Raw genomic sequence first — 24512 nt, 5'->3', positions numbered from 1 at the left:
GAACTTCTGTTTCTGGAAAGGCTAATAAAACTTACCTTCACTCTTACGAGTATGAGCCAGAAGAACCTCTGTTTCTGGAAAGGCTAATAAAACTTACCTTCACTCTTACGAGTATGAGCCAGAAGAACCTCTGTTTCTGGAAAGGCTAATAAAACTTCAAACAGTTGATGTCCTTCTTTGTGAAAGAGGAAGACAATTGGAATTTTAACATCTTGAGTTCCATCTCCAGACATAGCAAACAAAAGTTGACCCTCGACAGTGCTGCCTTTAGTATGATCTGTTTATAAAAAACAAAATTAAACATTTAAAGCCATTTATGTTTGTTGGTATGCAAAAATAATTGAGATGTCTCATAATTTTATTTGGTCTTCACACAGGTTGTGAAAAAACAAATTTGAATTGTAATTTTCATGAAAAACACTTTGATTTTGAAATACTTAGCTTTTTCTCATTTAAATGATTGATAGTTGTTTGCTAAATGTCCACTGACAAAAAAGTTATTTATGTTCAGAATGACACTCCAACTTTTCATTCACAGTACATGATTGAAACTCAACAACGTTTTTTCTGGTTTTTTTCTTTAAAATCCTTTCTTTATTAAAAATATCAGACTGTTCATATTTTGCAACAAACAGATGCAAAAATAATAGTATATGCAACCTAAACCACATCCATTCATGTTTTTTTTTTTTTAAAGAACTCTAAAACAGAAAACACATACCTATAACAATGCCTCCTATAGCTCCAGCCTTTTGTAAATTTCTAGCCTATTAAGAATACAATATAGAATTTTTTTAAACCATGTATTCATAGAATAAAATCATTAATAAACAAGAATGTGTCCATAGTACACGGACGCCCCACTCCCATTATCATTTTCTATGTTCAGTAGACTGTGAAATTGGGATCAAAATATAATTTGGCATTTTAATTAGAATGATCATAACATAAGGAACATATGTACAAAGTTTCAAATTGATTCAACTTAACCTTCATCAAAAACTACCTTGACCAAAAACTTTAACCTGAACGAACGGAAGGACAGACGCACAGACCAGAAAACATAATGCCCCTCTACTATCGTAGGTGGGGCATAAAAAAAAGGTTTACGTTTGCACAGTACTAATATATAATGTAGTTCAAGTTCAATCACCTCTTGCTGCAGTTGACCTCTAAATGCATTTTCTGTGTATCTCATTTTTGTATAATCAAGTTCTTCTTTTTTTTGTCAGATGCCAAGGTGGCCAAATGAGAAGATGTGGTATGAGTGCCAATGAGACAACTCTCCATCCAAGTCGCAATTTATCTAAGTAAACTAATATAGGTTAAAGTACAGACTTCAAAACAAAGCCTTGCCTTCTTTTGCAAATCACTTTAATCTATCACCAAGGATTATTACATGTCTCTTGTAGAATTTTAACTGTAATTCCAAGGCACTGCTGTCTGACATACAGATCTTTGTAGTAAATAGTTTGAATTATTTGACATACCTTGTCATTGAACATACAATCACCCCTTTCTATCACTGCTATCTTGTTCTTTATTTCAGCAGCATTTTCTATCGGGGTACATGCTTTATATGGTTCAGCTTTTACTACAGGTCCCTGCACCTGCAAGACATAATCATTATAATTGTAACCAGGTGCTCTGCAGGGTGCAGCTTTATACAACCGCAGAGGTCGAACCCTAAACAGTTGGGGCAAGTATGGACACAACATTCGAGCTTGATACAGCTTTGAATTTGGATTGTGATGAACTTTTTTGACATAATATGAGTTTCTTACACAAAAAAAATATCAAAATCTTACAAAACTATTGCGCAGTATTGTGCAATTAGAGATTTCTTCTACAAACTTTTAAAAAATTTGAAATTTGAAAAAAAAAAAAAAAATGAAAACTACTACCACACCCCTAGTCAATCCCAACCTTCCTTTAGTGGTATTGAACCTTCTGGTAAAAAATTATTGAGATCCAGTCGCTAAAACTAAAGTTATTGTCTGAACACTAAATTTGTCTTCGGACGACGACACAGACAACATGATAGCATTATGACGCCAAAAAAAATATTTGCGGTTGTATAAAAACAATACCATTGTGTATGAAATAAATTTGTATTTCATCTTTCATAATCATGGTAAGAAAGTCAGGAACTAATTTGATCAACCAATGAGATGTCTCTGATTTAAAACTATTGTGTGTCATATGTAGCTGTTATCTATTATTATCTCTTTGTATTTGTATCATTTGTAGCTGACTAGCTGTTTTCTTTTATTATGTCTTTGAATAGTTATATCATTTGTAGCTATTATCTTTTATCCTACTAATCATAAGGCAAAAGATCACCAACCTCCTGTCATATAAAACTGATGAAAACATTGAAATATTAACCATAGATAAATAAATATAAAATTTACAACATGGAAGAAAGTTGATAAAGACTTTGACTTTATTTCTATACAGTAAAATGTTGTTGTAAAGTACCACACTTACTGGAGGGTTGGTTTTTAAGTTGTAACCAAACTGCGCTGGACCTGCTTTAAACCAAAGAGTTCCGTAATAAGGTTCTGTTATAACTTGTACTACCATAGGCTCATGGGCAGCTATAAAATAAAACAAATGGTGTTACACATACTACAGGGTTCTGTATTACAAAGGTTCTGTTATAAACAAACTCATGAGCAGCTGTAAAAAAAAAAAAAAAATGTCAAATTTAAACCCCCAGAAATCTGAAATTAAATCAGTAACCTTTGGCTTATGGGCAACTGTGAAGTAAAATAATTTGTTTTATAATAAGTTTCAGTTATGCTTTTTCTACTTAAAACATCAATGGATCTTATGTATTGGTAAAGAAGAATACACCTTATCTGTATTTGTACTCCATTACTGGACCTCACAGACATTCCTGTAAAAACTGAGGTCATAAGAGCCTCTGACACCAACAATTCTCTGTTCAAAGTGCTGCAAATTCACATAAAGTCAAAGAAAATTATCATCAAACCCCAATGGTTCTGCTGTAATGTTTACAATCACGTCAAATGTAAAATAATACTGCTATATCAACAAAAATATTTGACGATTAATTTCTGATAACAATTCCTTAAACTTTTGAAAGTGTAGATTATTTTCTTCCTTTTCCTATGTTGAGTTGTTGTAGTGACTATGTGTGCTCTAGTGAAAATGTTAATAGGCTGATTTTACTTGTCAGCCATTGACCAAGGTAGAAAGCACTAAGTAAATAAACAAATTAAGGTGGTACCCAACACTTAAACTAAAATTAATTTGGCTCGTTTAATTTTCATAAAATTGTGTTAAAGTATTTACTTTGACAATAACAAAAATTTTCAAAATTTCAAAAACTTTGAACCAACCGTTGTGTCAGAAAAATTACACTGGTTATATGGCAGTTTGACAACCATTACAACACAACATAATTAAAAGGTTTAGCTGACTTTACAGAGTTATCTCCCTGTAGTGTTAGCTACCACCTTAAAGTAAATGTTGCATGATGATTATGATCATCTATAATGTAAATAATCAAGGAGAAATTATTTTTCCATTAAATCGATCAAATACAAAATTAAAAAGAAATTGTAAAATATTTATGATCTTAATTTTTATCATATTAAGCCTGTACATCATATTCTGTTAATCAACTGATACTGAAGGAAACTGAAGCAAAAACAAATCACCACCAAATAACAGTTGGCTCATAGCATTAAATAAACCTGGATAGGTAAACAATAACCCCATGGTAGCTATTAATATCTAGGCATAAAATAAGATAAGAATGTCACAAAAGTATTCCCATATATTTGTTTAAGCCCCAAACAAATGAAAAGTGTAGTTGCATTACCTTTTATTTTACCTTGAAACTGTCTTTTATCTACAAATAGTCTGATTATCAGTCCTGACCACAAGAAGGGTTTATTATAAGTTTGTTAAAGCAATACATGTAAAATTAGCAAGATGAGGCATCTACCAGAGTTCATATAAAGTGGATGTAAGCAATGCATGTGTTTCTGCAGAAATATATATTTATCATCAGGGATATCTACCATGAGTTGTAAAATCTGTTTTCCAAGAAGGAGTGCTTTAGGATCAAGACTAACAAGTCATTTCTTACAGAAAAGGAGCTATCCTAGACTTTATATAGATTAGTAGAAAAATAATTATGGAAATAAAATAATAAAAAGTTTATAAATCAGACAAAAATACATCTATGATAAATTGTTTTACACAACAGAAATTACCAATCTAAATTTCTTCACAGTGAATTGAAACATATAGAAATGAAGGATGGGAAAATGCCTATATATATATTTTAGATCAGAATTTAAGCATGTAAGACTACACAGCTACTTTTGCATAGGTACTATTTCTGTACTAAAAAAATGCAGTACTGTAAATTTACATTTAATATTTAGTACTATTTCTTTACTTTAAAACTATTGTAATATTTTGGTACAGAAATATTACAATATTCCATGTTTGAAAATCAGAACTTTAAGAGATTTGAAATATTAAAACTTTCAAAATGCTGAAAATGTAATGGTAGGAACAAAAAATCTGTAGTACCTAAATTTCAAGTACAAATAAAGTACTGTAAAATACAGGTACCTAAATACATGTATTACAATAATTTTAGAGTAAAAAAATAGTACTGAAAAGTGTAGGACACAGCCGGTCGCCAAATGGCATTTTGGGCTTGTGAAGTAATTTTTTTACTGGCCCAACTGTCTTACACTGCTGAATATTAAAAGTAGATTTCCAGTACTACAAATTTTTAGTACAGAAATAGTACCTATGCTAAAGTAGCTGTGTAGTAGAGTAGAGAAGTTTGATTACAATAACAAACTTGAAATCTTACAACAACACATAGATGTACTATAAGCAGGGAGACTAGAGTGTTGATGCTTCAGATATACATTTTTTTTTATAAATAATTCTTCTTATACATAAATAAAAATATTTGAAGACTTTACCATCTTGCGGTTGCTTTGAAGACAATTCTATCATTTCCTGCATAAATTTCATACCATTCTCGGCATCTTCTACAGAAGCAGCCTAAAAAGAAAAAGATAAGAAACTAATAAACAATTAGAAAACAAAATAAAAATTAAAATACAACCATGCATGACCTATAATGGTTTACTTATTTTTAAATTGTTATTTGGGTGGAGAGCTGTCTCATTGGCACTCAAACCACATCTTCCTATATCTATATATTTCAGATCCAATTTATAGCCGATACAAAAGACAGAATATTCATTTGATATTACTTACATCAGCAGCTGAGTGGAGAAGTTGTATCCTGCCATCAGCCATTGTAGCTATCCTTATACCCATGTCATGTAACTGTTGTAACTGGGCTTTATTGCCAGCAATGAAATCAGCAGCTTTCAGACGAGGACCTGAAGAACAACTAAAAAACAACATACGGTACATTAATAAGTAACTATCTAAGAATACTCAAAGCATCTTAAAGCATTTTAAGATTAAATATCAATCAGCTCACTTCCAACAGATTTAGTGTTTAAAGATTTGCCTTTTATTTTAACTTACAATACATCATTACTTTTTTTGTTTTAGTAATTCTATTTACAGTACATAAATCCTTTTTGTACTTTTACTTTTCCTTTACAGTAAATTATTACTTTTTGTAATTGTATTTTAACTTTACAGTAAATAATTCCTTTTTGTAACTGTACTTTTACTGTACAGTATATAATTCCTCTTTTTTTTTTGGACAAGTTTGTACTTTTACTTTACATACATAATAACGTTTTGTACAGTACTGTAATTACAGTACATGTTTACTACTTAAGTACAGCTCTTTGTAAGAACCAGGCAGAGTGCGATACATGAAGGTTTCAGATTTTTTCTATAATTGGTCTACACGAAGCAATAAATGAAAAATGCTCAAAAAATAATTTTGAGTGGGAAAATATGAGTGGTTGCCATGGTAACAGACACTCTATTTTTTGGTTGTTAAGCATGGTAAAATCTTTCAAAAATCAGCTAAATCACCACAATTCAGAGCCTGATTATGAATCAAATCGTGCATTTTTCATTAATTGTCGTATGTAACATTGATAGAACTTGGTTTCAGCTTCATTTTAGTGAAGATTGCATGTCAACCAAGTTTGTAATTTTTTTGTAAAATTTTGTGAAAAAATGCATATTTTCAACTTTTCTGAAAGTGGGATTTTTGCTGAATTACCACATTTTCTCCGGTGTTTTTCAGAAAAGTGCAAATGTGTACAGAATAGTTAGCACTGTAGTTATGAAGTTTGGATACTACTTTACCAAATTTAATAGAAAAATGTGTGGGATTTTTTTTAGTTTTATCACCATAGCAACCGATTTTTTCCTTGGAAACGGAATTTTCATTTGCAGAATATTGCAGAGCTTTTAAAAATGTCCTGAATTTTTCATAACCGATAGGAAAAATACATAAAGGCTAACGCAAACTTTAAATTACAATCGTCAAGTGTTGTTGACTTCAATCGTTACCACGGAAACACATATTATCCTTAGCAAAATCCACTTTGAAATTGCATAAATAGAAATTTTTGTAAAAAAATACATAAATAGAGGGTGTTTATTTTCTAATCCGAATATGACTGCTTTGCTTCACTTACAGTCTATTTTATTAATTTCATAAGGTTCAACAAATGTAATATATAATGTAATATTATGGTTGGAAGGTTAGAAAAAAAGGGGGTGGTAGCTTAATTTTTTAAAGATAACATACATGTAGATTCTTGAAAAGATTATGTTTGGTCGGAGAGCCTGATTATAAATAAAATCATTTTTTTCCCAGACATTTCATATAAGATCGATAATCTATAACTTGGGTTTAGCTTCAGAGGTTAGTTAAGGTACACTGCAGTTCGCTTGTCATGATTTTGATTTTTTTGTCAGATTTCTGAAACCTCAGGTTTTATTCATTTGAATACCTTAAAAAAATGGCATTGACCCCCTTTATCTTTTTATAAATCTTTTACATGTATAATGATAAGCAATCTGTAAAAGTCTTATAAAGTTCAATTTATTCTTTGATAGTTTTGAGAATGTAAACTTGTCAATGAAATAGCTATGAAAAGTCATGAGAGAATATTTTCCCGCCAAAATTTCAATGGCTAATATCTCGAAATCAAGCACATTGATCTGTATATTTTTTTTACTCTTTTGGTTCCCTTATTGATCCCCTATCGATATTCACTTGTATTTAAATTGAAAGATCCAAAATAATGTCATACAATTGTGAAACTCCAAGTCAAATGGACAAATTTATCTTTCTGCTTAAAATGATTTTTTTATAAGGAAACATTTTATTTTTAAATCTCAGAATATGATCAAGATTCTTTGATAGAAAGTAATTGAATTTTCATTTCGATATAATGAAGTATTTTTAAGACGCTTGGATAGCAATTTAAATAGCATGAATAGAGAGAACATAATTTTATTAATAAAACATCTTCATTCTATATATATTTCTTGCCTTTATAGTATGTTGTTCATGCAGTGTAAGCTAATGCTCCATGTTGAAAACCGTACTTTGGCCTATGATGGTTTACTTTTAGGAGTAGTGACTTAGATAAAGAGTTTTCTTATTGGCATTCATACCACATTTTCTATAATATTCTGCTCATTATTGAAGTTAATGATATGATCTAATTATGATCTAATTATTCAAGTATTTTACTTTGCAATGACTACAATAGTAATACATATATACAGCCTCCTCTATTAATAATAACGGTTTCCTTTGAATTTTAAATAAGAAATACGTTAAAACAAAGGTTTGCATTATTTCGCAAAGGTTTGCGTTGTAGCGCAAACATTGGAAGAAAAAATTTTAAAAATGTGTGGCGCTAATACGCTCCCTAGATTTTAAGAAAGGTAGTGTATATGTTAGTTAAGAATCGGTGCTCACCCATTGCATTAAGAATTGAAAAATCGTAATGTACAGCTGATAGAGTTGAGGATGAGTGTCATTTTTCAATCGAATGCTCACTTCATACCAATTTGAGGGAGGAACTATTTCAGTACATTTCTAGCACATCTCGATGTTAACACAAGAATACTTGACTATTATGGGGGATACTGACGATTGTATTGTTAAAAAACATAGTTCTTTTGAATTATGTAGTACACATCTTGATACTGACTGTTATTTGATAAATATAGTTTGTTTTTTTCTACTTTGTTTTGGCTCCGATTGTGACTGAGGCTTATGGTGCTATAAAGATATTTATATCATATTATTATTGTTGTAAAGTCTTTATGTTGTTCCAATCATTATACCGCCGCTTCAAAAAAGTGGGGTATACTGTTTTGCCTCTGTCTGTCTGTCCGTCCTTCCAACCGTTCAGTTCATCCCTCCGTCCCATGAATATTTTCGTTGATTTTTTTCATTAACTACATTACAAGGATTTCTGAAAGGTTTATTGAAGTCGTCTATATCGTGTGATAAGTTTTCATATTCATCACTCAACAACTTCCTGTTTACCTAACACGTTGCACATGACAGCCAAGTTAAAAAAATATCGTCATATTTTTCTGAAGAACTACAACAAAGTACAATGATTTCTGAAAATTGGTTTCGGGGTTTATATTAGTCAGCTATACTGTGTGATGCTTTTTTCAGATTCAAAACTCAACAACGAAGTATTTGGGCGAGGTATCATCAGTAGTTTGCACCATCACTGATTGTGTATAGGCTCTTTATAGACCCTTTAATTTGGAAAAATGAAATATTCTGTTCTGTGTTATTCTATATACATATTTCGAATTGAGTATATAGAAAGTATTCGAACTATCTAAGCCTGATGTTATACATTTGTATATACGGAGTTATTTCTTTAAAAACATGTTTTTGTATCTAAATGTAATAATACAGACAGACATTTTTTTGTTATCCTGTTATCCTTGCTTGACTTGATACGTGTTGGACTTCTGGATTGTCGGAGTATTGGGCTGTCGGAGCAATGGATTGTCAGACTATTGGGTTATTGTACTAATGAGTTGTCAGACTAATTGGCTATCTGACTAATGTGCTGTCGGACAAATACGTTTTTGGACTTATGGGTTGTCCGACCAATGAGATGTCGGACTAATGGACTGTCGGACCAATGGGCTGTCGGAATAATGGCATGTAATCTATATGGCCTGGTTAACTAAAGAAATTTCTAAAAGTTACCATCTGATCCTAGAAGAACCTTTCTGGAGCCCTCTTTTCGTCATGCATACACTACTATATTTTTCGACTTTCATGTAGATTTTTTTTTTAATCTTTTCTGTTAATTTAAAAAAAAAAGAAGATGTGGTATAATTGTTAATGATTCGGTTACATGCCATTATTACGAAAAGATAGATACAAATCTACATGAAAGTCGAAAAATATAGTAGTGTATTGATGACGAAAAGAGGGCTCCAGAAAGGTTCTCCTAAGATTAAATGGTAACTTTTAGAAATTTCTTTAGGTAACCAGGCCATATAAGGCAAATTATACAGTTAACAGTGACACCAATAAAATTCAAACTTGATCTCTGTGTATAAATGTTTCATAAGATTTGATTGAGGCATAAAAAATTATAAAATAGAAAACAACTTTGTGACAACTAATGTACTGACGAACATGGGTTAAACCTACTACAACCCCCCCCCCCCCCCCCCCCCCCCCCCCGCCCCCCCCCCCCCAAAAAAAAATAAAAATTGCTACACGAAAGTGTTTATTTTAGTTTTGCCCTTGTTCCTTGAATCAAGCAAATGTGTTTACAAAGAGTGGGACACTGGATATTTACTTTTTTATTTCACATGGGACACTTAAGTCTTGTATTCATGAATGTTTACAACTTGTTGGGACTAGAAAACATTGATAATTACAAAGAAAAATAAGATTAGTATGTACTGCGCTGTGTCTAGTGTTGCAGTTTAATTGAATCTCTGGAATTTGTATTCAAATTATTATTGTTATTAATATTGTATTAATGCAGACATTCTCAGCTTAGTGGTTCCATTCCAAATCTCGGGATTAATGCAGTCTTTTGTAAAGGTTACAGAGACAGATACAGAAAATAAGGGCGTAATTCATGTATAATTAAAGGTTGAAAAAAACCTTTGAGAATAACAAAACATTTTTTTTGAAGATTCATCCTAAAAAATTGATACCTCTATCTACCGGTTTACTATCTTAAAGGAGAGGAGGGAGATTTCAGAAGGATAAGAAGTGTGCTTCAGCTGAATTCCCCTTCCCAACACACACACATACACACACACCACAAGATATTATGTTATCGATATCAAGAACTTGTGAGATATATGTAGAACGACGCATAGTAAGGAATGATTCCTTATTGATACAATTATATTGCTTGATAATTCTGATTTGATAGTTTTGCCGGTAATAGCGTAATTATTTTACCGGGATTAGCACAATTCCAACTTAGCAGATGTATTCTATTTGGCTATCTCGGAGATCCTGAATTTCATTTGCGGGATAGTAGTACAACAAAGCAGTCATAAATGATATGTTAATAGCTACATGTATATATTAAGAGGATTCCATTATACTGGACTTCCGATATTAGCTATCACCCATTGCCTATTATTATTTTTAAAATCACCACCACCTTAAAATGTGTTCAATTTGCCTGTCCGTCTATATCCACCCGTCCATTACACTTCAGTTTCAGTTTAGAAATGCTTTGACCAAATGATTTTATTATTGGTTTGTTAATATTATGTTATGGGTCAATTTTGTCACTTATGCTGGTGGAATAACACCTCAGACGGATGTGTGCCATAAGAAATTAAGAATTTTCTTACATTTGTTAGGGCCATATATATCTTGCCTTTACATAAGCCAGGTTGGCCCGGCTATTGCAATCCCATGAAGTTCATCATCTGTCAACCTTATACCAGATGCTCCACAGGGCACAGCTTTATACGACCGCAGAGTTCGAACCCTGAACAGTTGGGGCAAGTATGGACACAACATTCAAGCTTGATACAGCTCTGAATTTGGATTGCGATTAAATAGTTGACACAACATAGTTTTCTGACACAGAATGAATGTAGTCTAAGAACTTAAACTTACCTATTATGGTCCTATATCCCAAATCTAAATACATGGTTAGATTCAGCATATCAAAGAACCTCAAGAATTCATTTTTTGTTAAAATCAAAGTAAGTTTAATTTTAGACCCTTTGGACCTTAATGTAGACCAATTTGAAAACGGGACCAAAAATTAAGAATCTACATTCACAGTTTTCGGCATATTAAAGAACCCCAATTATTCAATTTTTGATGAAATCAAACAAAGGTAAATTTTGACCCTTTTGGTCCCTAACTACATTGGGGCCAAAACTCCCAAAATCAATCATAACCTTCCTTTATGGTCATAAATCTTGTGTTAAAATTTCATTGATTTCTATTTACTTATACTAAAGTTATGGTGCGAAAACCAAGAAAAATGCTAAATTGGTCCCCTTTTTTACCCCTAATTCCTAAACTTTTGGGACCAAAACTCCCAAAATCAATCCCAATCTTTCTTTTGTGTTCTTAAACATTGTGTTTGAATTTTATAGATTTCTATTTACTTATACTGAAGTTATTGTGTGAAAACCAAGACAAATGTCTAAATGGGCCCTTTTTTGGCCCCTAATTCCTAAACTAAAAGGACCAAAACTCTCAAAATCAATCCCAACCTTCTTTATGTGGTAAATAACCGTGTGTTTAAATTTCATAGATTTCTATTAACTTAAACTGAAGTTAAAGTTCGAAAAGCAATGTTTCTTTGGACTACGAAACGCAATTATCTTTTCAAATATCTACTTGTATGCAACATTTAAAAAAATCAACTTACCACCCTCCCCCTTTTTCCAAGCCCCCCCCCCCCCTAATGTTTCATGACATATTACATTTATTGAAAATCTGAAGAAAAAATCCCAGACAAGACTGTTAGTGAAGCAAAGAATAAAAGCACATTCAAATTTGAACCCTTTATTTATATATTTTTTTTTACATAAATTTCTAATTATGCAGTTTTTTAGTGGATGTTGCTATGGATAACATGTCTTTCCGGGGTAACAATTGAAGTCAACAACACTTGACGATTGTAATTTAAAGTTTGCGTTAACTTTTATGTATTTTTCTTATCGGTTATGAAAAATTCAGGACATTTAAGCTCTTAAACTGCAATATTCTGCAAATGAAAACTCCGTTTCCAAGGAAAAAATCGGTTGCTATGGTGATAAAACTAAAAAAAATCCCACACATTTTTCTATTAAATTTGGTAAAGTAGTATCCAAACTTCATAACTACAGTGCTAACTATTCTGTACACATTTGCACTTTTCTGAAAAACACCGGAGAAAATGTGGTAATTCAGCAAAAATCCCAATTTCAGAAAAGTTGAAAATATGCATTTTTTCACAAAATTTTACAAAAAAATAAAAATTTGGTTGACATGCAATCTTCACTAAAATGAAGCTTAAACCATGATCTATCAATGTTACATATGAAAATTAATGAAAATGCATGACTCTATTCATAATCAGGCTCTGAAATGTGGTGATTTAGCTGATTTTTGAAAGATTTTACAACGCTTAACAGCCAAAAAATTGTGTGTCCGTTACCATGGCAACCACTCATATTTTGCCACTCAAAATTATTTTTTGAGCAGAATTCATTTGTTGCCTCTACTAGGCCAAATATAGATAAAATCGGAAACCCCCCATATATCACATGTATATGGCACACTGCCTGGTTCTTATAAAGAGCTGTACTTAAACACACTAAAGTGAGTGTTAACAACTTTTAAAAGTACTTTTCATCAAATATTTGCTGCTGTGGTGGCTCACAAAAATACTTTATTTGTTTTTTGTTCATATTTTTATACATAAATTGGGCTGTTAGTTTTCTTGTTTGAATTGTTTTACATTTGTTATTTCGGGGCCTATTATAGCTGACTATGCAGTATGGGCTTTGCTCATTGTTGAAGGCTGTACGGTGACATATAACTATTAATTTCTGTGTCATTTGGTCTCTTGTGGAACGTTGTATCATTGGCAATCATACCACATCTTCTTTTTTATACTAAGTATTACATTCTACCTTTGAACTGGTACAGATTTATCCATCCATCCTTTCATTTCTCCTCTAACTTTAGTGGCATAATTCATTAGATTTGTGGCTAAATACTGTGGATTCTGACATGTATTTTCTACTCTTAAGGCTGAGATATCTATAGTAGCTGATAACTCTTCTTCATCATACAGATTATCTAAACTTTCATATACCTCTCTTCTGATCTGTTTAATTATAAAACAAATGTTATTACATGTAGTACAGTGCATAAAATTTGTCTAACATTAGAAAGTATTCTCTATCAAATTATATTTGAATATAAACATCTCTGGTACATGTATTACCATAGTTTTATACATTAACAAGCTATAACCATAATATGTTTAGACTCTTATTAAAGTTCAGTACGTGGAACCACAGTTCAAAAGCAGAATGCTCATTCTATTGTTCAATCTTAAAGACTAATATTGATAATATTATAAACTGGGCCCATTGAATGTTTTGTGAATGCCATTGTAAAAATTGGTGTTACTTGTATGCCATAGAGTATTGTTACTTTTTCAAATTTGATAAAAATCATAAATTAGTCAAATTAATATGTGTGAGCCTGTGAGGCCTAAGATATACAGCAGCTAAAACATTAACTATGCAAAATATTTAGCAAACAGCAGTCAATGTTTCTATTAGAGGTTCTTTTTTAACCTTGAAAATTGCAGTTGAGAAAAAGTCTATATGTAAATAAGTAAATGTAGCAAAATATTAATAGTACTTAAATTTATTTGTTACCTTGGGAACTCTAGCTGTGTAATTATATACAGATAATGATAATGGAAGGAGATGAGCTTCTGTCGTAAATAAATAATCATCGACATTTATAATCAGGTCAGATTTCTCTGCAAACAATAAGTATAAGTACTTAAAGGTTTCAGCAAAGACATAAGAATCCAATCTGTAATCATAATAACATACTGTTATTCAACTAAACTAATCATAACAAACAAATTCTTAACTTATTAAAGATCTGTTTAAAAATAGGTTTATAAATCTAGCAATTACACATCCCTTTAAACAAGCATCAGATCTCTTGCTGTCATCTAATCACATATTTGTAAAGTTTTAACCGAAAATTAACCCCCCAAAAAACTAAAATAACTTGAATCTGACAAGTTACTATTGTGTTTTAATTATGAGTTACAACTTAATGTATTCTCTCAAGGTTATATGAATGCAAATAAAAATCTTAATTTTAATGCATTTCGTTTGTAACGATAAATTTCATTGGACGTTGACAAATATTTTGAATAGGAAAATTCCACGTTCAACAAGTTTGTAACTTAGAAAGCCACTATTTTAATTCCGATTTTTTGAGGTATGTAATTTCTCACAAAATAAACATGAAAGTCACATTTCGAGCTTCAAAATGTTCTTTTTGTCAACGTTGAAACCATTCTGAAACCTATGACAGGTATAAACAGTCTAGAGTTTTATGTTTGACATTGTGAGTATACATATAACGTACCATTGTTTAGTTGCTGAAGACAATGCAACAGTTTTGTGGACTTGTTAATTTATGTCATTTTACGTCAAAATATTTGTTAAGTGGTATTTAATTTAATATGCTGTATTAGAATGGAGATAACTGTATTGTATTTTAAGCTTGTCCTTCGTAAAACTTGATTTTACTGTCGCAAATATCCATTTACCTAGCTCTGCTCTGTGTAGCTAGGTAAACTCAATTTGCCACAGTAAAATCTACGTTTTCATAGACCAAGCTTAAAATACAATACAGTTATCTCCAAAATAAGTCCTAGATAATAACCCTTGGACAGTTTGACTTACTGGTTAAATATTATAAAGAACTCTTAATTTCCTGGACCGACTTACAGAAAATCCAAAAATCGGTCACGAAAGAGGACCTTTTAGAAGAAAATATTTTTGGCAATTGTAAATTTAAGTTCAAGGGACATGCATTATATTATGCAAACTTTGCCTCCAGTGGAATAAAAAAAATTAAAGATATATGGGACTTAAACAATAAATCCTTTAAAACTTCTTTTGATATTTTTAAAAGTCTTAAAGATAAAAGGAATTGGATTGCACAATATAGTCGCATTAAATCTTCATTAACACCTCAACAAATTGACGTTTTAAAAACAGATTCTAGCATACAAAGTCATTCTGATAGACCTATAAAAATAATAAATTCTTGTCAATTTATAAAAATGGAGTTGTCGTTGATGCCAAAAAATTATGCCTTAAAGATATTAGATACTTTTATGAGAATAAAACAGCTCCAAATAGTCAGTTGAAGTGGAATTTACATTTTGGGAAGGAACTACCATGGGATTACATTTGGGAAACTTTGAATAACAATTTAGCTAACAGGAAAATTAAACAATTTCAATGGAAGTTACTACATAATATAATTTACACTGAAGAAAAATTACAAAAAATGAATTGCTCAAACGGGAAGTGTCACTTTTGCAATGAAAAAGAATCACTATTTCATCTTTTTATGTATTGTAAACTGGTGGAACACGTTTGGCAGGAAATTTTTGAGAAAATAAGGGAATTTTGTTCAAAATTAAATATCCAAAAATTACAAAAATCAGAAATAAGTATAATTTTTGGGGTCATTAATGCAGATGCATCCTATACCCAAATTTTAGATACGGTGCTTATAATCACGAAATGGGTTATCTGTAAAACTAGAAATATCGCAAAATATCAAAAGAAAGGGATAAGTAAAGCGATGATTTAAAAACTTGTGTAGCTAGGTAAACTCAATTTGCCACAGTAAAATCTACGTTTTCATAGACCAAGCTTAAAATACAATACAGTTATCTCCAAAATAAGTCCTAGATAATAACCCTTGGACAGTTTGACTTACTGGTCTTCATGTGCTCCTGAAGTTACATCTTTAATGGCAGCAAATCCACATGGTACTCGTGCATGAGCATCCAAATTCTCCATCATTTTCTTGCCAACTTCTAAATAATGATTATCACCAGTTGCCTGAAAGTTTAGAGTAATATCAATCTTTATATATATGTACATTTGTCAGGAAAGGCAACTATATGAATGTATGTCTAACTATGGTGTAAAATCAATAAGGCCAAATGACTAATATGGATTTTTTATAATTCATTGGATACAAATTTTTGTGGATTTCATTGGTGCAGGTGAACCATTTGTTTAAATGTTTAACAAAGTACAAGCTTTCTATTGGCTCATATGCAGACTTTCGTAAAACCACAAAATCAAATACTGATGAAAATACAATTTTTCCACATGTGTTAAATTATACTTTGTCAACTTTTTGAAGATTGTAAGAGATGTCAACCTTTGATGAACTTGTATTTTTAGATTGCAGTTTCATGGACATTTACCGAACAAGTCTTTTCTTAATTTTTTTCTGTTGTATTACCTACCATTTTTTTGTAATTTTCTTTGTTAATTTCTTTAACAGAATGACTACTCTCTATATATTACCTTTTATTTTTAGTATAAACATTAAAAATATTTTTACAATATCAATGATGCTAAAGTAAATCATAAACACCTTACCTTATACAGAAAATATGTAGATTCTATTAATTCTGGTCTAAGAGGATGATTTCCCCAGTGTACTCTAAAGTCAGACGTGAATCCCTGTAACGAAATAGATTATTATCTATTGATCTCTAGATATATAAAAACATGTCATTAGAAATTAAAATTTGTCAGTGAATTTGACATTCTCTGTTATTTATTAAGCAAACAACTGATCTATGTCACAGTTTATATAAAATTTGTCGGAAACTAGATCAATATATTTCAGATATACCATGAAATATAATACTTAATTTTTTTATGACCTATGCTCTGGTAGACATATAGATTCCATCACGGCAACAATTTTTTTATGATATTTCTCCACTCCAGACAAATAAAATTTTATTATTTAAAGCGCCAGGCTTGCTCATTTTTTTTAATTATAAAAATTTAACAGTTGAGAGTAGAAAAATATCATATTACACCAGTGATAGGGAGTGATAGTGGTGGATTCTGTTTCTCTAATGATTTTTATCCTTCTTTTTTGAAGATTTCAGAAAGTGGTGTTCTTTCTATTTGACGTCATCAGGCATAGTCACCTTTTTTTCATGACGACACAAAAGGAGTTATCAAGAGAAGAAATCAAGAAAATTTAACGTCATAATTAAATTTATACCAATTCCTTGCTAATAACAGATATTTCACTCCAGAGGAGAAATATTTTTCTCAAACCGCTCAGGAAGTGTGAAAATAGCACACAAAAATTAGAGAAAACCTATCAACTAATTTACCTCTGGTAAAAAATTATGTTTTTGCATAACTTGATATAACATCTGATGTGTCTGTATTGCTGGTCTTATATCACCCTTTAAAACCTATAACAAAAAGAATAATCATGTCTCATTGTTAAAGAATCTATTTAAAGCAAAATATATAATCATACACCAACAACTTCTTTAGATAGACTTAGATTTGAAATCCTTATAATGATACTGTGTAAGTACATTTACTTGTGGGATATTGGTTTACATAGATATTATATTTAATTAAATCTTGGAAATTCCTTAAAAAGACTCTTTTGTTGTGAAAAAAGTGAAAAATTTTGATTTTATTTTCACTAACCAGGAACATTTTAATCTACTAAAAATTTAAAATTTAGAAGATAACTGTATTGTATTTTAAGATTGGCCTTCAAGCTTGGCCTTCATAAAATGTAGATTTTACTGTCGCAAATTGAGTTTACCTAGCGATGCAGAGCGGAGGAAGGTAAACGGATATTCGCGACAGTAAAATCAAGTTTACGAGGCCAAGCTTAAAATACAATACAGTTATCTCCATTCTAATGTTACATATTAAAATAAATGTTATTTAGTAATATTTTGCCAAAAAATGGCATAAATGAAAAAGTCAGTGAAACTGTTGCATCGTCTTAGAATCTAAATAATGTGACAACATATGTATACTATGGTACTAATCGTATTTTTACTTTTCCTACGCTTCAAAATGGTTTCAATGTAGACAAACAGAAGATTTTGAGGCTCAAAATGTGACTATCTTGTTTATTTTTTGAGAAATTACATACCCCCAAAAAAAATCAAAATTCAAAACAAAATGGTGGCTTTCTTAGTTACGGTCTGGTAGAACATGGAATCTAACCCCTCAAAATATTTGTCAACATCCGATGGAAATTATCATTACAAACTAATTGTATTAGAATTTACAGTTTTTGATGTTTAAAAAGAACAAGAGTCAGACAATTGTTTTTTCAAGCTCTTGTGTTGTGAGCAGGGGTTAAATTTAAGCTTTTTTGTGTACTCGCCAGCAGGACCAGTGGACTGAAAACTCTCCTGGTCCAGCTCCAAATCTACTGGTCCTGCAAAAATGACATTAATTTGACATACACTAATATAAATGACAGATGTTTAATTTTATTTTGATGCTTTCGTTTACATAAGTTATATAGTAACAAAGGAATAGTCTTTATTCTGATTTTGATAAAGGCTTTGGCAATCTCAATGATTTGCTTTATCAAAATCAGGATCAAGGACAGAAAAAATATCAATATTGTCTTCCACCTCCACAATCTGAAATTTGACGATCAAGTTACGAAAATACATTTCCTATCTAGGTTTGTCACTGCAAATTTTTACATATTTTACAGTTCATTAAATTCCGATCTACTATATACATGATATAATGCAACCATTCACGATCTTTTTCCCATGATTTTTAGTATTTGCGTTTCCTTTTGTCACTTTCGTATACTTTATTTCGTTCAATCTTCCTTTTGGTTTTCAGTCATCTTAATTTTTTTGTCCGGTGGTTTCACACCTTCCAAAAATTTCCACATCTTATATTGTTGTGAAGGACGCTCACCCGAGATATTAATTAAATGATCAATTGTAATACCCCCCAGTACCGTGTAATTGATTTCACAGGTAAATTGTTTTATAAACAAACGAAGATTGCGATGCAATCAGTGATTTTTATTGACAAATTTCTACTGGTCCGCCAGACCACCAGCTGACAAAATCTTCTGGTCCGACGCAAATTTTACTAGTCCCGGACTACCGGACTAGCGCTAATTTGGACCCCTGGTTGTGAGGCTAGTGAGTTGCCAGCCTTCAAAACAGTTACTCCAAAATTTTCTTTTTATTCATAATTTTTTTCGTCATCTTTGGTAATGAAGATATTGTATTGCTAAATGCTATAACATCAACCTTACAGGTGAAACTATTATGGTTAAACACATGTAAAAAACTTTAACAACAAAGCTTTAATACAATAAACTGCATTATTTATTTAGAGAATACCAACCTGAAGACCTGGCCAGAAAGCCAGTAATGAGTCCATAAAATGTCTGGATAAAGCTTCTGGTTTGTGCATATGTACATCAACCAATAATGGTCCCTGGCTTATATATTTCATGACTGCTGAATAATGCTGTAAAATAAAGTACATGTTCATGTTGACTTAAAAGTGTAACAACTCATCCCCATGATTATTGTCTAGCTGCTAACTAAATATGAAGCCATTCTGTTCAGAAGTACATGAAAACATACACAATTCTTCTAGAACTTAAGTGTTAAGCTAATTACTTTGCTATCAGAATTTCAACACAGCCAAATGACTTCGATATAAAGATACATGTGAATTGTGTAATGTAGTTAGTGAAAAAAAAATAATCATATACATTCATCAAATATTAATTGATTGTTGGTTGTTTTACATCCAGTGGCAAATATTTCTGGCATTTTCAGGACGAGAACAAATTACCAATAAATTTGATAGGTTGGTTCTGTAATACACAGGGTTCTCCCTAAGGATTTTTGACGGGCAAGTCCAGGGGCTCATCATTTTTGGCCATGGTGAGTCCAACAGCAAGGAGAAAATATTTTATTGCAATGTTATGTAATATTTTAGTCTCCATGGCCTAACAATGCAATGAAATGACATTGAATTCAGATTTCTTTTAAACTTTTGCTATAAAAGGCTGATATTTGTGTTTAACTGTGTTGAGATTATACAAAATATTTCAATCTTGATACATCTGTGGACGCACCAATTTTAAAAAGTGGTGAGTCCAGACAGATTTTGATGAGTCCAGGACTCATGGACTCGCCTTAGTGAAAACCCTGAATACATATTATAAATAATAGAGGCTGTCCAGGATGAAGGTCTGGGAAATTTTGACTACCATTTGAAAATGAGGGCAACGAGGGTATATTGGATGGGGACAGTATGTATCAAAGAAAAAATATTGGAAAACTTGTATGTATAGATTAAAACATGCCCTTTTCCATATTGGCCATGGTATCATCCTGACACTCCCATACCGGCCATGAAGCTTTGATGCCATGACATCACATCATTTAGAATCAGGGCACAATAACCAATAACTTCTTTTTTGCCCCAGGCAATTTTGAGGTTATTACATATGCAAAACCCGACATATTCATGACAAATATGTGCTAACATGATTAATAACAGGTGAGCTTTAATACCTTGTTAAATCTGTCTAAATATTCATCATCACCAAGTAATATGTACGCCTTTAATACATATTCATAGTACGAGTCTATCCCAGCACCAACTCCACTTTCTGAAAGAAATAATAATAATTTTCAGTAGAAATGAATTTATGGCATTAAACATAAATGATATTCTTAAAATAACTAATCCAAGAATTCATTTTTTTTTTTACATATTCACAATTTGCTTTGATCTTGTCTTGGCAACACCTATTGTTGTATGACGTCAGAGGAGTAAAATAACCATGTCACAAGTGAAATTATCATTGTTTTTTTTCACTGGTAACACAGGACTTGTTGTTATTAGCAGTGTATAAGCATTGATAATAAGGACTAAAGTCAATACATTTTGTATTACTATAAAGAAAATGTATGACTGTCGAAATAAAACCACTTTGTCTTTCTTTATCCATGTACATTTATTTCTAACTGACTAATCACTTACTTTTTCTAAACCAAGTCATAACTATGTACATAAATCATAATAAATAATGGATCAACAGATCTAACCTAACCTAGTCACAGCTACCTAGCCATCCCTAAGTTTATACATTTGTGTTCCTAATAGACATGTAAATTATTAACAAGCGTGATGCTAGTGCCATTATATATAACTATCAACTTACCTCTCCTAACCCAATCCCCATTATGTATATTAATTACTGTTCCAACAAGATCACTACTTCTGTGTCTTTGCTCCCATAAATAATCCATGGCTTTATGTGCTTTCTCCTACAAAAAGAGTCGGAGATAAAATATGGTGATTTAAATTATTGCTTTAACTCTGTAAGAATTTTCCATTCATTGATTGTCCAGCAAATCAAGTTTAGTTCTTAATTTCTTTTAAGGCTATCCCAGAAAAAAAACTAGATGGGGGTTAAAAGGTCCTTTTTTTACGGCATACCCATACATTTACATTTTACTTTGCATACATTACCACATAATTTGAACTTTGTGAGACCTGCTCTCATCAATACAAAAAAAATTCAAGTGCCAACCAGCTACCCATCTATTTATTTATTTTTTATGTAATAGCCCTTACACAAACCTGTGTTTTTTTATTTGTTTGTAAGTCATGTAATTCTGTTTCATTTTACCATCACTAAGAATAAACTTTGTATCTCAATACAACCATGTCCTTTTACTCTCTTTTGAAACTAAAACATTTCATTGCAAATTATTTCAGTAAGAAACAAGAATGTGTCCCCAGTACACAGATGCCCAATCCACACTATTATTTTCTATGTTCAGTGGACTGTGAAAATGAAGGAAAATCTCTATTAAATTTGGCATTACAATTAGAAAGATCATATCATAGGGAACATGTGAACTAGTTTCAAGTTGATTGGACTTCAGCTTCATTAAAATAAACTTTAACCTGATGTGGTACGGACGAATGGACAGATTGACAAACTGACCCACAGACCAGAAAACATAATGTCCATAAATGGAACATAAACACAGAAAAAAATATATGTTACCTCAAAAATTGGTTCTCCTGTTAGTCTACTCAATGCAGCAAATTCTAAAACCATGGTTCCAGCACAGGCTGTACAAGTATCTTTATATTTATTTATCATATCTCTAATACCATGCCGTAAATTTACCTAAAAGTATATTTTATAAAACATTATGTGTTCTGTCTATAATTCATATAAAATGGCCAGAAGAGGAGACTTATAGATTTTTTATTTCATAACATACATGAATGTTCAATAGCTATGAAAAACAAAATTTATAGGTTTAAGAAAATATCACATTTTTGAAAAATGATAGCTATTATAAACATCACATTAACAATGAATGCTCTTAACTATATAAGTTGTAAAATCAATTTTAAATTTCAGAAAAAAATATGATCTTCAATTTGTAACATAAAAATGCTACAAAAAAATTTCATTTCTTTTTATTTGTATCTTGTATTAAATAAGACATACTCTAGGATAAGGAATTCCAGTGGATGTATTAAATGCTGGCAATAATCTGTAACCAATATCTTTAGCCATTGATAACAATTCATCTGTATACCATTCCATTCCTTTCCTTCTCTTCTTAAGAGATGTTGCTAAAACATGTCCCCCTAAAAGTCCCCTGTAAAATATGATCATTTCTATTTTAAATTTGCTCTATTGAAAATTAATTAATTGTAACTAGTAAATATTTAAATTTTTAATCAAAATCAATACTCCCACTTCAATCATTCATGGATCATTTAAAAAAAAAATTACATGTTAATTATAACTGTTAAAAATAAATTGAATAAATGAAATTGATTTTTCTGTCATATCATCACACATCAATGATTGCAAAATTAATAGATTTCTGGTATGCTAAGTTTCTTAGTTTAATTATTCAATGAAATGAACAACAAATATATTTTCCAGTCAGAGTGAGTCACTGACTGTTTAACAATCAGGATATGTTTGGAGTTGATAAACCTCATAATGGATTTATGAAATTCATCTAGAGATGTGACTGTGTGCACATAATTTACATGCATGAATGCAAGTTTCAATTTTGACTTTATTGGTCTGAAATGAAGTTTGAAGTTTTTCCTTTAAACACATGTAGATGAAATTCCTGACATTAAAAATGATATACATGTAACATGAACTTACCCTAAAACCCTAATGTTTGTTTCAAAGACAGATACAACAACATCTGTGTCAAAGGTCACCTGAGAAATAACTAATCTGACAGCTTTATCAAACTCTTTTACTTCGCCCAATACCTAAAAATTACATCAAAGATTACTATAGAAAGAGAAGACATAAATAAATTATAATATATCTCACAAGAAAACATGTAACGATTATTTTTACACTGTTAAAAAGCTGTTTCATGTAAATCGTTAATATATACATGTATTCATGTACATGTAATCAATGAAAGAGACTAATTTCACTATAAAACTTCCAAACCAAAAGACTTGTTAGAAATTATTTCAAAGTTTGAACAATAATGCAATCAGGGTTCTCGCTAGGAATTTTTCATGATGAAATGGTGAGTCCCAGTAGATTTTGATGAGTCCAGGCCTCACATTCATAAAACTTTCAAGCATGATTTTTGTACTCAGACTCAAAAATCAACCAATCAAATTGCTGGATTTCATGTTTCGAGCATGATTTTTGTGCTCAAAGCACTGAGTAAAGTTTTATGCCTTCAAGGCCAGGATGCATGTAATTTTTTGTGTCTCAATATGATGAAATATGAAGAAATAAAACTAAAACAGTGATGGAATAAAAAATCTTCTATGCAAAACATTGAGTTTGGAACTCAAAAATGATGCTTCCAGCTCAATTTTCATACATCCAGGACGTGTATATGGGTCTAAGCGAGAACCCTGCCAATGCCTGTAAATTTCTTTTATATGCACTTGTTTTAATGATACCATTGACTGAGCATGTAAAAAATATTTGTCAGCAATGATTTTTAAGTTCATCCCAAAAATTTCCATCATTACTAAACAAACATTTCATAAAATTCCAACAAAAAAGTAGGCATGAGCATGTTTAAAAGATCAACATAGCCAGAAAGATTGCCTGGAATTTTTATGTCCTCAGTTCCTAATTGCAACAGGGACACTAATTCTTATCCTGCAATAAGTATCTGTTTACTACTAATACCAGAATTTTAATTTAATTCTCCTGTAATACATGTTATAAATTTAAATACTCACTGCTAATGTGTCCAAAGTATCTATTAGCGTCAATGTAAAACTGTCAAGAGAAAATGAAAATGTATATTCATTTGATATTTGAAACATTCAAAAATACCTACATGTATTCAAATTTATAAAAAATATACCTTCATGTATGCATATTTAAAACATTTACTTGTTCAAATTTAATG

The 24512-nt window shown here is 31.1% G+C and overlaps 1 protein-coding gene across 1 annotated transcript in view; it reads right to left on the bottom strand.

Annotated features, from left to right (window-relative positions):
* The window catches only part of LOC134708154 (ER degradation-enhancing alpha-mannosidase-like protein 3), a 33961-nt gene that overhangs the window by 7036 nt on the left and 2413 nt on the right, over positions 1–24512 (bottom strand). The window contains exons 4-21 of the mRNA XM_063568476.1: positions 24340–24379; positions 23279–23391; positions 22598–22751; positions 22142–22267; positions 21287–21392; positions 20634–20731; positions 19447–19572; positions 17421–17504; positions 16663–16746; positions 15986–16110; positions 13882–14044; positions 13123–13319; positions 5284–5422; positions 4983–5064; positions 2491–2600; positions 1491–1610; positions 722–767; positions 98–277 (exon numbers count right to left, since the gene is read on the bottom strand). Of these exons, the coding sequence (XP_063424546.1) occupies positions 98–277; positions 722–767; positions 1491–1610; positions 2491–2600; positions 4983–5064; positions 5284–5422; positions 13123–13319; positions 13882–14044; positions 15986–16110; positions 16663–16746; positions 17421–17504; positions 19447–19572; positions 20634–20731; positions 21287–21392; positions 22142–22267; positions 22598–22751; positions 23279–23391; positions 24340–24379 (2093 nt within the window). The remainder of the gene's footprint in view (positions 1–97; positions 278–721; positions 768–1490; positions 1611–2490; positions 2601–4982; positions 5065–5283; positions 5423–13122; positions 13320–13881; positions 14045–15985; positions 16111–16662; positions 16747–17420; positions 17505–19446; positions 19573–20633; positions 20732–21286; positions 21393–22141; positions 22268–22597; positions 22752–23278; positions 23392–24339; positions 24380–24512) is intronic.

This window comes from Mytilus trossulus, chromosome 2, assembly GCF_036588685.1.
Source record: "Mytilus trossulus isolate FHL-02 chromosome 2, PNRI_Mtr1.1.1.hap1, whole genome shotgun sequence".
Taxonomy (NCBI): Eukaryota; Metazoa; Mollusca; class Bivalvia; order Mytilida; family Mytilidae; genus Mytilus; species Mytilus trossulus.
Note: the sequence above shows the minus strand (reverse complement) of the source record. Positions and strands in the feature narration are given on the sequence as shown.